A 17,798-nucleotide genomic window follows, 5' to 3' on the forward strand; every position below is an offset into this window, starting at 1 on the left:
TTATATATATATATATATATATATATATATATATATATATATATATATATATATATATATATATATATATATATATCTTTTACAATGATTATCGGAAATCGTCATAATATGTCGCTCAATCCATGATGGCGACAAGTTCACCCATCTTGACAATTGAGTATGTTGTCATGTCTTTTTACGATGGTTATCAGTCAATCGTTTTAGTAAGTGAGTATGTTGCCACGCTTTTCTACGACAGTTATTGGGCAACCGTCATAGTATGTGCATTATACTAAGTTGGTTAGTTTAGACTGTTGTAATATTGGTTTGTTTTTTTTTTGTTTTTTTTTTCAAAACGACTTTCTACAATGGTTATATTATAACCGGAATAATAAATATGATATACTAAGACTTTCTACAACGGTTCAATTTTTTTTTGTTTTGTTTCTCTGTTCATTTTCAACATAAATAAAATTGTGTGATATACTAAGACTTTCTACAACTGTTCATTTTCAACATAAATAAATTTGTGTGTGTGTGTGTGCGCCTAAATCTGATGGTCTCATTTTGTATGTCCATGAAGGATTTCTTGTGTATGTTTTCCTTTTCGCTCTCCAACATGGCCATGATCATTCCTCCGACCCAGTGCTTCATATCTTCCAACCTAACCCCAGGATCGTCGATCAACACTACTCGTTGTCCATTCCCAATATAATCACCTATGAATATAACTTGGGAAATTAGGATTCAAATATAGATAACATCAGTAGTACGATGTTTAGACATAAAATGAACCAGCTAGAGTTGATAATCAACTCTTCTAGTACGATCTACACTTCAAAAAATTGTTGCATAACGAAAGCTATTATTACACTATTCAATATTGATGTATTTAGAACATGCATCTACACAACATATATTTAAGGAAAGTTATTATTACACTATTCAATATTAACAGTCAACAATATTTAACCCTCATTTGAGTTTACGGCCCAAAACCCACACACACTCTTCAATTCTCAGACCATGGCAGTTGAAATGTTGGTAACAAAAATTCCAATTTTTAAGTAAAAAATCATTTGGGTATTCTGCCAAAAACGAAGAATGTCTTGAGCACAAGTTTGAAGTCAAAGTTGAGCTACAAGGTTACTGATTTATAACTTTTGACGGTCATGCAGACATAATCATCAATTCATGTTGATGCTCTTATATTTTATGTCTTTTTTGCCATGATAGCAACATCCATAGTAAATGTATGTATTTGGACAATATTTGTAGGTAGGTCCAAATTTATTTGGTCCTTCATTCCATCCTCTTAACATGTTTCCAGTCATTAGCTCGATTATTAGCAGCGTTTTCATTGAATATAATTTACTTAGATTGTTAGAGATAAATATGATGCAAACAAATTCAAAGACATAATCACAATAGCAAGAAGCATCACTAATCCCCATTTAAGTATTAAATAGTAAATGGTCACTTTGGATGCATGAGAAGGAAGAACAGGACCTGCCTTAAGTGAACTTCTTACTGACTCCAATGCTCGGGAAGTTTGAAGAGCCATCTTGGCATGGAGTTGTATACATGTCATAGCCATCTACACAACAACAAGAACAAAAGGCTTAACTTAAACATATGTCAGCCATCTATATGATAGTAAAAAAGAAGAAGTATATTTCATGAATATAATTTAGTGTGGAGCTTGGAAGAAAACAATGCATTGACATTCTTTTGTTATCTATTTTTGCAAATAATTTTTAGTTTCTTAAAATTAATTGGCTGTTTTGAAACAGTAGCGTAAACATTGCTAATTAAATTTTGTTTGTTTGCATTTCAAACTCTGCTGCGTGAACATTGCTTATTAAATCCACCCACCAGCAGAGTTATGCAGCAATCAACCAACCAGTTCTTTTGTTCTCTATTTTAAAAATAATTTTTAGTTTCTTAAAATTAAAAAACTCTGATTTTGTGTGTCTTCTCTGAGTTTAAAAACCAATTGTACCAAAATCTCCAAAATTTGTGACAATATAATAGAATTTCACTTTCTTTTTGAAAATTGTTTTGATCTGAAATATGAAACCATCAACTTTTTGTCATTGTTTTCAATTTCTTCCATCTTTTATCAATCATTTTCAAAAATTTCCTTGGGAATTTCGTTCTTCAACATTCCGACTACAACAAACTAAAAAATCAAACAAAAAAAACTACATAAACCATCATAAAGCCAAGTTTAATTTGGAACATTGTTCTTCCACTTTCTCCCTCAAAGCTCTATTTTGATTTCTCTATTGTGAGAATAATTCCTTTGTATTGTAAAGTAATATGAGATAGTTAAACCAAACAAAACTCCAACCAAAATCTGCACACAAACCGCGAACACAGGTCTTCAAAGTGCAAGGTTTGTCACTTTGTTCCTGGTTGTTTGGTTAGAACATAGAATTAATTTCAGGTATTGTAATACTAAAATTAAAATTAATTTGAACAAATATCTTAAATCAGGTTCATTAATTTAGATTAATATCATGAAAATTTTAAATAAATAAACGCACACAAAGGGAAGGGGTATTAAAAGTGAAAAAGTATGCTTTTGAGTTTTTTATTGTGTGCTTGGTTAACACCAGTTTCACATAATATATCAAATTGTGATCGAACTAAACTGTTGTTAATTCCCAGTGAATTTATTGTGTGCTTGCCAAAACACAGATCTAGCAGGATGTTTCCAGTGAATTTATTATTTGTAAAATCCAAAAGAACTAAACTGCTGTTAATTCCCAAGCTTGGCGGTATGACTCCGGAGAACTGGTTGCTAAACAATGAGATGTTTTTTAGTTGCCTGAAGTCTGCATCTCCAAAGGCAATTCCCCAGAAAGACTATTATTGTACAGAAGGAGATGCTCCAGAGATTTAATCCTCCAAGTGCTGAGTGGAATTTCACCCTCAATTGATTTGGAAACAATTCAAGATCCACTAGTTTTCTTACTTTTCCCAGTTCACTTGGAATGTTTCCCTCAAGTTGAATGGAAGACAAATCTAACCCTGTCAAAGACATGCTTGGAGGTACTTTTCCAGATAAATGCTTCTTAGGAAGGTATAGAATAGAAAGCTTGGTCAGTAGACCAAAGGAGGGAGGAATATTTCCATCCAAATTGCAGTTCACGACTGCAAATTCTGATAAGGCACTACAGTTCCCCAAGCTTGAGGAAAGGTAAAATCATTGAATGAGAGATCTAAAAACTGTAAATTTTGACAACTGGCCGAAGCAGAACCAAAAGGAATGTTTCCCTTATGTCTATTGCTGACAACATCAAAAGAAGCAAGATCATTGAGATTGTTAAGACTCGGAGGCAGGATAACCTCCAACTGATTTTTAGTAATTTGCTGCAATTCCCAATGGATGACGGAATTGTCGTAGACAAGTGGTTACTATGAACATACAACAGCAAGAGCTGAGTCATGTTCCCAATACTTGTGGGATGGATCCACTTAAAGTGTTATAAGTCAGATCAAAAAGATATACTTGGGGGAAGGAATTTGGAATTTCACCAGTTGATTATGTGGAAGACTGAGTTATTTCTAAAACTTGTAAGGCTGAGTTGATTATGTGGAAGGTCTTTCATGGTAGTATCCAAAACTTGTAAGCAGATGTGAATTGGACAATATTTGAATCTGAGTATTTCTAAAAAGTATTACCCGATTCCCATCTATGGAAGATACCTTAACAAGAGGTTATTAGAAGCAGTTGTGTCTCTTATTCCTCTACTAAACAACATAGTGGAACTTAAAACAAGCATGTGAAGCTAACATTTATCATGTGAAGCTAACATTCTAACCAATATATCAATATAGATATATTTTACTAATAAAAAAGAATTCCAACAACCATGAACCACACAAAAAATCAGAAATGGCCACTGACCCGTTTGCAGCCCAGTAAACAAGGTTTCAGCTTCTTCAACAACAACTCATTGATGAGCTGCACGCGTCTTCCCTGCAACCACCATAAGCAAACATCAACGTTAAAAAAAATTTATCAAACCCACAACCTTGCTTCACGAACCACCCCATATCTTCGAAGCTTAACCTAAAAGAACCTTAAAATAACCTTAACCTAAAACAAACTTATTAACGTAACCTAGTTTCTTCGAAGTGAGATCAATATTGTTCTTCATGAACTGCCAGTTCGAGCCGAGAACTTTGAACCTCGTCCACTTCAATGTACAGGGCTTCAATGTCAATAGGGTTCAATGGAAGGTGTTCAATGTCAATAGGCTTCAATGCTTGAAACTGAAACAGCAAATAGGGTTCATAACAATCAAACGAGAATGCTGAAGGGTTCAATCGAAGGTCACAAGGCTGTCTACAGGGTTCAAAGAAATGAGAATGCTGAAGGGTTCAATCGAAGGTCTCAGTGCTGTCTACAGGGTTCAAAGAAAAGAGAATGTTGAAGGGCACAAATATGTCTACGCGGTTTAATTTTGATTTTTTTTTTGTTTAAAACTACGACGATTTTTAATGAAAAGCGGCGTAAATGTTATAGCATGTAACATTCTAAGGCGGTTTCTAATAACCGCCTTAGATTGCATGTCGTAAAATGCAAATTATTTCACAAAAATTACAAAAATGCCACTATTCAACTTTCTAGAGCGGTTCTTGCACAACCGACGTAAATTTGGTGTCGTAAAAAGCCTTTTTTTTAGTAGTGGCTTTTGGTGTCTTTTTGTCTATCACTTCAATTTTACTATAAAAAAAATCCTTTGCAAGTTGGGAATTTAGAGATATTATATTTGTATACTTTTTAATATAATAAAAAGAGAGATTAAAGGAAAAAAAATAAGATAATTAAAGTGATGATAAGAACAGATAAAAAATATTATAAAAACATAAATTAATTATAATATATTGTGGGTATAAATTAAAAAAAGCATCTATTAATTTTAAATTATCATGTTTTTTAAAATAATATTGTAAAATTTAATATTTTTAAGCATAAAAATATTTGTATTTTTTAAAAATACAGTTTAAAAATTTGCATACTTCAATTAAATTAGAAAACATTATAAAAAAAAGTGTTATACAGAGATATAAAATATACTATAATAGAAGTAGCTTTCTTCCATTTTTTTGTGTTTTTTCTTAAGTTTAGCCTTTGTTTTGGCCGTCCCTTGATGGCTTGATAGTTGATACACTACATGCAGATGGGGAAGCAGATCCTTTTTTTTTTCTTGCAAGTTGCAACAAGGGTAAAATGAGAAAGACTTGATTTGTAATAAGACAAAGATATGTAAAATCTATTTTTGACATTGTTGTCAACTCAAGAAAGTTCAGTACTTAGTAATATTAGTCATATTTGACCAAAATCCCTGGATGAAGGTGGGCCAGGTGAGTTCAAAGAGTTGATATTCGATAAATATATTGAATTTTTACCTTTGGCAAAGAGAATATTGATTGATTGATGGTAAGTTTGAAAGCTACCTATATTTTCCCGGGAGGTTATGATGAGAAAATTTTGAATATTTGATACTATGGATGATGTTGATGATACTCTTGGCAGAGGCTTTGAGTAATTAATCGTGAGCCATGCAGTAATAGTGGCATTCGTTGTGGTTATTGACAAGTATATATGCATTAGTGACGTGTGTGTTCTGTTAAATTTGAGTCATGTACTAATAGCATATGTTATGGCTATTGGCAATTATGCATTAGTGGGGCATATGTTTTGTTGAATTTATAAATCATGCACCAATGGCGTATGTTGTGGTGATTGACAATTATGCATTGTGGCATATGTTTAATTTGTTGGATTTCTGGAAATCACTATTGCATGTATTATAGGATGAAGGCATGCATGAACCACAAAATAGTTTAGAGGATATGGATCCCTACGGGTTTTAAGGGCCATAGTAATATGTGAAATTAGTAATAGGACTACATTAAGGGTCGTAGTATGTATTCATAATGAGTATAGAAATATTATCTTCAAATTATTTCTCAAATGTTTTAGTTCCTTAATGAAGAGTATCAAGAGAATGGTACCATGCGTGTCATTTTATAACTTAGGTCAATCTTAGTAACCGCTATGATGTGATTGGTATTAATACGAGGTAGCTTGCTAAATCAATTTGATGTTTTGTTATATGTATTTTATGCTTTATAAATGCGATGCAATTCTGGGCGTGAAAATAGAGTAGGAGACTTTAATGCTTTAATATATTAAGATGTGTAAGTTATTTCTTGTAGATAGTTAAAGCTTCTGAAGAGAGTAAACTCCCTAAAGATTTTGAGAAGAAAAAAACAACAGATAAAGGCTTGGTAGTAACATGGTGCTCCCAGCTAGCCTATAGGATGCTTTGTGACACATTGTGGTTGGAATTCCATTTTAGAAACTTTATGCTTAGGAGTTCCAAAAATTGCAATACCATGTCATTCAGATCAACTCACGAACGCAAAGCTTATGATAGACGTTTGGAAAATGGGAATTAGAGCTCCACTTGATGATAATAAGGTTGTGCGACGAGAAGCATTTGAAGCACTGCATAAGGGAAATAATGGAGAGTGAGAAAGGTAAAGAAATGAAAAGCAATTCCACTCAATGAGAAGACTTTGGCTTCAAAGGCTACCGCGGTGAAGGTGAAACTTCTCATAAAAATATTATAGAATTTGCAAATAACTTGTGTCATTCATAAGCTTCATACCCGGAATTACAAACTATTTCAAATTTTTATGAATCTAGCTGATAATTTTTATTAAGAATGATTTTTTTTTATTGTTTGGAAATGCATGTATATGAGGGTGAGATTTGGCATACCAGTAGAGTTATGTCTTGGCGACTAATTGGTCATAAACACAAATTAATTTGAAAATAACCTCTTTGCATCTTCTTGCATATGCAACAACAAGACGACATATCATGACTCTCCCTCATATCTTCATTTAGCAAGGAGCATTACTATAAAAAGGAATTTCAATGATGTTGGTTCAACAACGGTTCTACCAGAACCGATGTAGTAAAAAAGACGATGACATTTTTGTTAATATTTGTAAATTTTTAAAGGCATTTTTCTCCAAATTGTCTTTGAAACCGCATAATGACATCGGTTCTTGAAGAAACTGATGTTGAAAGCAAGAGTTCAACATTGGTTTTTAGAAACCGACTTTGAAAAGGACAAGTTTTCCCTTGTCATTCTCTTTCGACGGTACCCTATCTCTGAATCTCCCCCTCCCAATAGCTTCTCCTTCAAATCTTTGTTCCTCTCTCGCCTCCTAACTTTTGTCGAAGCTCTTTGTCAAGGTAAGAACCCCTTTCTCACCCCTTTCTCATTCTTCTTCTTTTGTGCAATAAGGGGGTTTTCAAGGGTTCTCTCACGCCCTTTTTCATTCTTTTTCTTCTACTAGGTTAATGTTTTTGCTTTATTTGTAAATAGAAGGTTCAAAATAGGCATTTGAAGCAGGTCGAGAACATTAAAGGTGCGAAACAACCAATTGAAGCTTCTTTTCCTTCTCATTTTCGCTTCTTCATGAGAATTCTCTAGTTCACCCTAATCAAGTACACCACTCTAATTTCAAGAACCTCACATGGCCGGATCGTGATTCACTATTATTTCCACTTCTCTATTCACGCCACTTTGCCTCTACTACCACGCAAAATCCTCTTCAAGATCAAGTACTTTTGCATCTCGCCCTTTTACTTGAAGGTACTTTTGTCTTCTTCTCAAAGGTGTTCATCTTCTCGAATTTAAGGCTTCTCTTGACACATATGGGAAGGTAATTTTGTCTTCTTCTCTAAGGTGTTCATCTTCTGCACAATATGTGTTCTTACCAAAAAAAGTTGTTGCAGAATACAAAATAGGTTCACTTATGTTATTCTATCTATCGCGGGGTTCTTACTCCCTTGACATGGGAAGATTTTTCACAGAGTACGACATAAGAGTTATCTCTTATGTGGTAATTAATTTTGATAATCAAGTCTTTTATTTATTTTCATTCATGAAGTTTAGGCATATTCCGTGTAACTTATATATGCATATATCTTAATTTATTTATATGTTGCCTCTTCGCTATAATATGTCTAACAACAATCAATAAAATGGAACCGGTTCTTGTATATGTAGCAGAAATAGCACCAAAAAATCTTCAAGGAAGACTAGCAACAACAAATCAGGTGAGGGAATATTAATTAAGAACTATCGCGTTTTTTTTCTTTAATTAAAATTTGAAGTATAATTGAGTTGAATTTTGGTTTTGACTGTGATTTTTTTGCAGCTTTTTATTGTTACTGGAAGGTCAGTCTCATTCTTACTAGGAAATGCCATAAATTGGAGAGAACTACCACTAGCGAGTAAGCACATAATAACATTTGGATATGTAGAAAGGTATAACAATTGGCTCGATTTGAATTTAGGGCTAGTACCTTGCATTTTCTTGTTGGTTGGTTTGTGCTTTATCCCTGAATCCCCCATATGGCTGGTAAGCACTAATTATTAAGCTAGAATCATTATCTAAGGACCAAATGCTTCTATATTTTCTTCTTGAAGGTATATGACTATAATAAGTATAAAAGGAATATGGGAGTGAAATTTAATATGTATGTATATATGTATTTTTTTAGGCAGAGGTTAGCCACAAAAAAGAATTTCAACTAGCTTTAAGTAGACTTCAGGGTAAAGATGTTGATATTTCTGATGAAGCTGCTAAAATTCTGGAACTTTCCAAGCTCTCTTAATTGAATAATTGAAAACCTCCAAAGAAATTTGAAAATAATTTGATACGTTTGATTACCTGAGCTAACCTATTGTTTTCCCATAAAATAGGTTTATATTGAAACTCTTGAAAGCCTTCCTAAGACTAAGTTGTTGGATTTGTTCAAAGAAAATATGTGCACTCTGTAGTTGTAAGTAGCAACACACTTCTCTAGCATAAATTCAATGACAATGCACATAATTAATCAAAAGATCTAAATTATGTTATTGTCACAATTTCATATTGGGGTTGGGTTAATGGCATGTCAACAATCTATCGAAATTAATGGCATAGGATACACGATAGGGATTTTTGTAGAAGCTGGTAAGTGAGAAGAGATACATCATGCATGCATGCTCATTTTGGGGGGAAAAACCTCTTTGTTTTGTCTGTCATATTTCTTCTTCTATGAATGTTGAATTTACAGGACTTTCTTCAGGAAAAGCTGGTACCATAGCATATGCTTGTATACATGTAGTTTATCTTCATATTGATTTCTCATAAATTAATCATGTGACCACTTTAATCTGTCTGAATTTCATATGTTACAATGAATGACATATTCCATTTACCTTATTGAGATCCATTTTGGTGGATAAGTCTGAAAGAAGACCTATTGTAATGGTAAATATATTTGCAAGCCCTTAGTTATCAAGGTCAACTTGAAGTATGTGGAATAAGAACTTTGATGCTCAATACATGCAGGTTTCTACAGCTAGGACATTCTTAGGTTGCTTTCTTTCTCAAGGCAAGTCTTAAATTAGTATAAAAATGTAGAATTTTTTTTCATAAATTGTGTGAATGTGTGTGTCTTTATTCTTAAATAAAGATATAGTCTCATCCTTTCTTGAATTTAAGGCTTCCTTTGACACAATATAGGAAGAAAGCTTTTTCAAGAATGATCCTTTCAGCAATTCAATTAAAGATGCATTTGAATATCATATCAATCTTCGTCAGGTATTATGTATTTTTCTAATGATTTATAGCTTGTGTTATGTAGATTCCATACTAACATGCAAAAATTCCTCAAGATAGGAAGCTAGAACTAATATGTTTTAGGTTGACCTTTGTGCTAGTCTTTCCTTGTTTCACAGTATATCACCACAAACATAATGTTAGTTAAGGAATTGAACAATTAAATCAAACCGTTTTTTTGGTAGTTAGGTTTAGGAAAGGAAATATAGCTAACATGTACCATTTTGCCATTAGCTAGTTAAGCTTTTATGCTAAGTAATCATTTTACACTCAAATTGGGATGTTTGGTGTATGATGTGACTTGTAGTCAACTCACTGTTATGTTATTTTTCCATGGCAGATTTGACCTGCAAAGTTAATCCCTATACAATTTAAAAAGAAATCACTACAAATAACCCAATTGATATTTTTCTTTAATAGAAAATAGTACTAGAGTTGTGTGATATTGGTCAAATTCTTTAAAGAAAGGTACTGAATTGGGGTTATTTTTGTAATCGTTTTTAATTGTTAATGCCTTAATGGAGGATTATAGTAGGCTTTAAATATAAAGGTGTGCATTACTTCATTAAATATGTGCAACAAATTTCCAACGAATAACCAAAAAACTTTTTATTTAAATATCTAGTTGTTTGAAATGGTCATATAGACAATTACTCAAGTCATTTTTTATTCATTTAATTTAAATATCTAGTTGTTTGAAATGGTCATATAGCAGTAATGTGCAACAAGATCATACTGGTGTTTTTGTTTTTTGGTTGACATGGAGTAAGTATTTATATCACAGACATGTAAATTTTTAAACATTCTGCATAATCATAGATTCCAGTATGTTTGTTTGATGAAAAGTACATTTATATAGATCGTATGCTTGGTTTATTGTTTTATGTGATGATCTGACAAACTTCATGATTATTATAATTTTTATTAATATCACAACTTTTGACAGCTACATCTCAAATTGTTGTAAATCAGGACATTGAATTATCAAATAAAATAAATGAGTCATTCAACCAGTCATCACAGGCGAATCTAACTGGAGTTGGATGAGTGCAAGTATTGACCAACATATCCCCCCATGGATGTTAGACTCTCCCTCATGAATTGAATGTTTACCAAGTTCTGCACAAGTTATTGACTAAATTCTCTTTTAACTATGTGGTATTGGTAGTTTGAGTAATCCCTTGGCATTCCTTTCTTTCCTCTATCGGGCCTCCAAGATATTTTCAAAGAGTTCTATCTAAGAAAATACATGGGAAGACGTATGATGTGGCAAAATTCACTAGGTCACTGTGTCTTGAAGGCCGAGTTTCCCAAAAGAAGATAGGATTTGGTTGTGTCCCTATTTCAGGTTTCAAAAACCATTATTTAAAATGTTAAAATCTCCATTTGTTTTTGCAATCCATCGTAGCATCTTTTGTTGCACAAATTTATATTTTTATGATGAATTGATTATGCATGCCTTGTTGTACTTCAAAATGTTGTTCTAATGTTATTCAATGATGCTGAGAAGCTAAGTCTTCAAGATATCAAAGATGCTACTAGTATTTAGAAAAGGAACTGAGAAGGATTTTGCAATCACTAGCTTGTGGTAAAGTTTGTGTCCTATAAAAGGTGTGTTTGTAATCATTTGTAGAATTTCCAACATATAACTTTTGTTTGTAATTATGGTCTTTGTGTATTTCTCAATATTTTTCCCTTTAATGAACATGCAACAAATGCCCAAAGGAAGAGATGTGGAGGACGATGACTCATTTGTTTTTAATGATGGGTTTACAACTCCTCTTTACTAAGGTATTACTCATTGCCTTGTGCGACTTACCTTTTTAGAGGAGTTTAAGTTGTTGTTCTGTGTTATTGACATTGATTGTAGAGATAGAATAGGTTTGGGAATATTCTGTTGTTATTGGTTCTGATACTTATGCTCATTGTTTGATGCATATTTATGTGAGTCTTATCTTATAACTTTCTCCATGTTTCTTTTACCTTTTCATTTTGCTTGTTAGTTTATATATATATTTTTTTTAAAGAATGTTCCTTATCTTCATTCATGGAAAATGTTCATTGGTACTAATTTTAGAGATTCTTTATTCCACTTTGTTCCCAAACATATCTTTTTAGGTTTGACCAACCTACAAAAATAAAAATTAAGATGTGAGAGATATTAAGATGAAAATGATCTTCAACATCTTTTACTAAAAGCTTTGTGGGTGAGATATTAAGGTCTGTGTGTTTACTTATGTCATGTCTTGTTATTTTGAATTTTCAATTGGGCGGCATCACTTCGGATGACTCTGCCTATGTAAATGTCTTGAACAAACTTAACAATCAATTTTATATGGAGTTGAAGGATGAAGTAAAGGTCTTATTGGTCATATATCTATTTATTTTCAGAGTTTGTTGTTGTCAACAGGATGTAATTGATGAGTAGAGCTAATGATCTAGTTAATGAGTTTGTGATAATCTGTTTCATTATGTAAATGAAAAAATTAATTATCACTATTACCTAAACTAATAGTTTTTTCTTATGCTTGCCAAATGCATTTATTTTGTGAGCTTGTGTTTTTGTGGCATAATGATAATAATGGTGATGTACAACGTGCAACTAAAGAGACATTAAAAAAACAAAATAAACATTTAAAAAAATCAATTTTATGAAAGAACTGTCTTAGAAAGTCTACTTCCTAAGACAATTTTTTGATAAATCATCTTTAAATCCTCAATGTTTTAAGATTAGAAAAACACATTCTAAGAGGATTTTTAAGAAAACCAATATAGAAAATGAGATTCTAAGACAGTTTAAAAACCTTCATGAAAAGTTAACATTTTTCACGATGGTAAATTCAAATACGGTTCAAAACTATCGTAGAAAGTATAAAATAATTGTCTTAAAAAACCTTTTTTATAGTAGTGGAATACTTGGGTATGCATGTATACCTTACATCACATTGTCTTCTTTAAGTAACGACTTTTTTTTTATGTGCTTATTTTCTCCCTTAATGATGACCTAATTATATCTAACTTATGTTTTTAATTTTCTTTTAAAATCTAATATAAGTAGTGTCATGTATAGTGGAACGAAGTACCTATATTGTTAAACAAAATGTTTATGCAAATAATATTTGGATATTGATAAAGTGTAAATGAATTAAATTATTTACAAATTAGTTGAACTTGCATGCATGGTTCGTTCATTCTTAATTAAGTCCATTTTAATTAGCTCAACAAATGATATCGATCTTAAAGTTGGACTCAATTATTTAACAAGTTATGCTTTAGTTTTATAGGGTTTCACATTAATAACTGGTTCGTACCTATATATATATTTGATAGCGAGTTAACTCGAGAACAAAGGTGAATTATTATACTCTCTGAGTTGACTTTTGAGTAAACTCGTTTTTTAATAGACTCTGGGTAGACTCTATAAACTTCAAGTAAACTCAATAAACTCTCGAGTTTATCACTGAGCCAAGGAGTCAGCAAGTTAAAAAAATTAGATCAAAATGTAAGTCATTTTGGGTTATTTTTTATCTGTTTGTGTTCAACATACTTTCATTTAGTGTGTTATTCTCAAATTCAAAAATTCTTACCTTTAATAACATCAAACCTTTATTTTCTAATAACATCAAATCATCGATGAGAATGATCTACCATTATTATAACATCTGCGAGTTATTATCTAGTAGTGATGCATTACTAGACTTGATTATTTAAGTATAGTGAAATTTATGATTTACTATTTTACTTAATTATATTGTTGAAATATTTAATTGTTATGTTATTTATAGATATTTTGTTATTATTTTTGTATGAAGTGTACTCTTACATCTATGAGTTGAGTCCACGAGTCGAATCTATGAAACTCTCGAGTTTGATAACCTTGATTATACTTAATTAAATTTATATTTAAGTTTATTAATAATTTAATATCTTTATCCTTTTATACATTGACATCTTAAATGTGCAACAAATATTTTCAAAACATAATATTTTGTTAAATATTAAAAATTGATTTCTTATATAATTCATCTTTATGAACATAAAATTATATTTTATTTATATTGCTACCTCATTTGTAGTCATGTGTTAATAAACGGGTTACTAAGAGTACCCAAACCCCTTTACAAACAAAACAAAAGAAAAAACATACGTCATATACTGTCCTCCTAAAAATGGAAATATAATTGATAACCAGCCAATTATGAAAATATAAAAGGAAAAAAAAATACTATCATGAAATAAATTTTTTTTTAATACTTCTTCTTTAAAGTGTGGAGATGCGGGAATCGAACCCCGCTCTACCATTTGAGCTACATCCCCTTTGTGACCGTTGTTGCATGATTTGATATAATTAAAATTTTTACTAGATACTCAAATCAATGCTTTAAAGCTTAAAGATTAAAGAGACTTTAATAAAGAGGAGGAGAGGATTGTTTTTCTTGGAGCCCCGAGGAGGGAAGGGATGTGGTGAAGCGCCTTTTGAAAGATAGTGTGGAATTGGAAGGAAAGAGGGGACAAAGTGGTGATTGTTGTTGGTGGTGCATTGGAACTTGAAGGAGTAGGTCATGGAGAAAAGAGTAGAGTGAAAAGTTATTTATTTTAAATTTTATGTAATTATTTTTTATTTTGAATTATATTTAATATTTTTTTCATTTATTTATATTTATTATTTGTATACATAAAAATTGAAAAAAAAATAAACTAATTGTTCTCATAATAAAATAATTTAAATGTTTAGATTTGTTAAAATTTCTTGCGATTTCTTACATTGGAATGAAATTCTGTTTGAATTTCTTATGAATGAATATAACATTGCGGGGATCACAAAAAATATTGTTGGGACAAAAAAAAAATATTAAGAGACCCATATAAAAAACTTGTGTTGAAAATACCCTTAGTATCTTAAGTGTGCTTCCTTGCATGACCAATTCATCATTCAAAGTTGCAGATTCGGAGGAACCTTTCACGACTACTCTCTTGGTTAATGATTTTCTGACACTGCAGAAGAAAAGTTCAAGTGATTTTCTTTAGAACCTTTCCAAATGTGAGAAAAATGCATACATACAACACAGGTCTTGAAACTAAAAGCTACTCATTTCATGTTCTTAATAGTTAGGCTAGATTTCATTCCTAACAATACCTCTTCTCTTCATACAGGAAAAAAAATATAAATATATTTATACAACACATTTATGGATATGGATTTTCTGACAAAAAAAAACTTGACTATGTCAAGATTAAATCCCAAATTTTAAAATGGAAATATATTATATTGATGAAATTTATTTTTGGACTGCTCTTACCATGGTAAACTTGAGCAAATCCATTACCCAATTGAGATTTATACAGAAAGAAAGAAATAAAAATAACGAAGAATGTGATAGAGAAAAAGGATATTATTGTAGAAAGGATTGTACAAAAATAATATATCTAATTTGTAAGCCTAGTTATTCTCCTTAATCCTGATTAATGAAACTTCAATCTGCTGGTCCAAAAAGGGTCTGTCAGGTGAAAGGGTAATTCACCAATAGTCAGAGCAAGAACAAGAACCTTGCTTGAAACTATGAAAACGATAACGATCTCGGACAACAATTTCACGTTTGTATATATCAGAAGCAATCTTAATAGCAGAATGACAATCCTGGCATATCCTCAAGTTCTTGAAAATGCATAGGGGAGAACTGGATGGTGTGCTCATTAGGCCAAAACAAAGTGCTAGCTTCTCACTATGAGTGAACAACACTTGTTCTACCTCCTCAAATGCTTCCATGCAATCATCGCCATTGGAACAACCAAACAGAACCTGACAATTCGTGTTGGGAACATAGCCAGCCAACCTCAGCTTGCAAATCATGTCATCAAGCTTCATGTAAATATCTGCAGTTCTTGGGTGTGACTTATCCCCAGCGATGAACCGATGAAGTTGGCCGTCTACATATATTGAGCTCATTCCTGGCACCTTTCTGATACCCCTATTCTTAAGAACCTTCCTAAGGGAATTTGCCTTGTCTGCTTTTCCACACAATGCATACATGTTTGAAAGCAGGATATGATATTCTGTGTTGAGGGGATCCATCTGAACCAACTCTCTCATAATCTTCTCCCCCAGCCTCAACTTACCATGTGCATAACAAGCACCCAAAAGGGACCCCAGAACAACTTCATTTGGAGGAATTGGCAACTTCTTCACCAAATCCTCAGCTTCTTCCAAACGTCCAGCTCGACCAAGAAGATCCACCATGCAAGCATAGTGCTCAATTTCTGGCCTGATCCCATAAGCACGCTCAAGATCATGAAAATACTGCCAACCCTGTTCAACTAGACCCGAATGACTGCAAGAACTTAACAAAGCCATGAAAGTCACAGCATCAGGCTTCACCTCTTCCACCATGCAAGCAAACATCTCCACCACAACCTTCCCCATACCATGCATGGCCAACCCACAAAGCATGGCATTCCATGCCACCACATTCCTCCTTGGCATATGCCTAAACACCATCAAAGCAGCACTTATCCTCCCACATTTGGCATACATGTCAACCAAACTTGTCCCCACCATAACACCCAAATCCCACCCCACAGCCTTAACAGCGTAACAATGAACCCACCTTCCCACACTCACATCCCCAGATTGAGAACAAGCAGACAAAACAGAACACAAAGTAATCGAATTCAACCCAAACCCAAACCCACAACCAAAAACCTTCTCATTTTCCTTTTGGTTCCGCAGAGGTATGTTTCTTCGGAAGCAATCATGTTCAACACACTCTCGAACACTGAATGTGGATATTTCTCCCTGCGAGGATTCAAATCTTGATTCACTATGTTGTGGGAGACTAGCCCCTTCCGCTAGACCCAACTCCCGTGGGTTACCACAAACTTCCAGGTGACTAGCCCTTTCTACCATACTCAATCCCTGTTGGTTACCAAAAACCATCTCTTTAAGAAGCAAAAAAGCCTCCTTTGTAAACCCACTTCCAACATACCCTTTTATTAATACAGTCCAAGCAACCTCATTTCTCTCAGGCATTTCATCAAACACTACTTTCCCACTCTCCACACCCTCACATTTAACCACACCTTCCAACACCACAGTCCAAGACACAACACTAGGCTCCTCAATCTCCTCGAACACCCTTCTAGCCTCACCCACAAGCCCACACTTCACATAACCATCCATAACCCCATTCAAAACCTTGGTGTGCCTCAAAAACCCAAACTTCACCACACCCACGTGCATTTGAGGCACGAGGTTGCTGTCCCCAAGCTTGGAACACGCGCCGAGGGCGCAAATTAAGGCCACCCCATCGAGGGGGAGGGCGCGCTGGCGCATTTGGAGGTAGAAACGGAGGGCATCAAGGGGGTGGGAGCAGCGGATGAGGGCGGTGTAGTCGACGGAGTCCTTGTGCGAGTGGGGGATTCGGTCAAACAGTTTGCGGGCGTGGGAAGGGAGGGGGCAGGAGGCGTAGAGGTGGAGGAGGGCGTTAAGGAGGAAGCTGGAGGGGGAGAAGAGGAGGCCGGAGACGGTGGCCGCGGCGTGGAGTTGCTCGCCGGGGCGGACGGCGGAGGCGCGGGCGCATTGTCGGAGAAGAGAACGGAATATGAGAGCACACTGCTGTTGTGTGGTGTGTGACCATCTCATACCATAATATGATATGATTATTTGAGTTAGGATAAATAGTTAGGCTTTATAGTTTTGGGATGTAATTTACGAGGAGCTTAAGTATTCGGTCAAAGGAAATTTGTGCTTTGCATGTGTAAAATTTTTCTTTTTAATGTAGTTACATATTTAAATATTAAACATAAAATGTCTGACTAAATTTGAATAATCTCTCACCAGTTGATGTATATATTTGGTGATTTATCTACTTCCTTTAAAGAGTAAAAATTTTGGTGAAAAATATCTTAAAGTTAGATGAGGATATTAATATTCCTCCTCTCTTGGGTTTTCATGTAAAGTTTGGTTTAGTATTGGGAGATCCCAAATAGTGGATGAATTCTTATTTCTCACAAAAATATGCATGAAAATATATCTCAGAGAGACTCTTTTAGTAACTATTTACTAAATAGGGTCCCTTTTGAAAGTATTTGTAGAGGGGATTCTTTTTTAC

At 33.4% G+C, this 17,798-nt stretch overlaps 1 protein-coding gene across 1 annotated transcript; it reads right to left on the bottom strand.

Annotated features, from left to right (window-relative positions):
- Window positions 1-14,936: 14,936 nt before the first annotated feature.
- LOC100789865 (pentatricopeptide repeat-containing protein At5g15340, mitochondrial) lies at window positions 14,937-17,428 on the bottom strand. The gene has a single exon (XM_006603815.4). The coding sequence runs from the start codon at window positions 17,327-17,329 to the stop codon at window positions 15,209-15,211; it is 2,121 nt and encodes a 706-aa protein (XP_006603878.1). The 5' UTR covers window positions 17,330-17,428; the 3' UTR covers window positions 14,937-15,208.
- Window positions 17,429-17,798: the final 370 nt, after the last annotated feature.

The sequence above is a fragment of the Glycine max genome, chromosome 19 (genome assembly GCF_000004515.6).
Source record: "Glycine max cultivar Williams 82 chromosome 19, Glycine_max_v4.0, whole genome shotgun sequence".
NCBI lineage: Eukaryota > Viridiplantae > Streptophyta > Magnoliopsida > Fabales > Fabaceae > Glycine > Glycine max.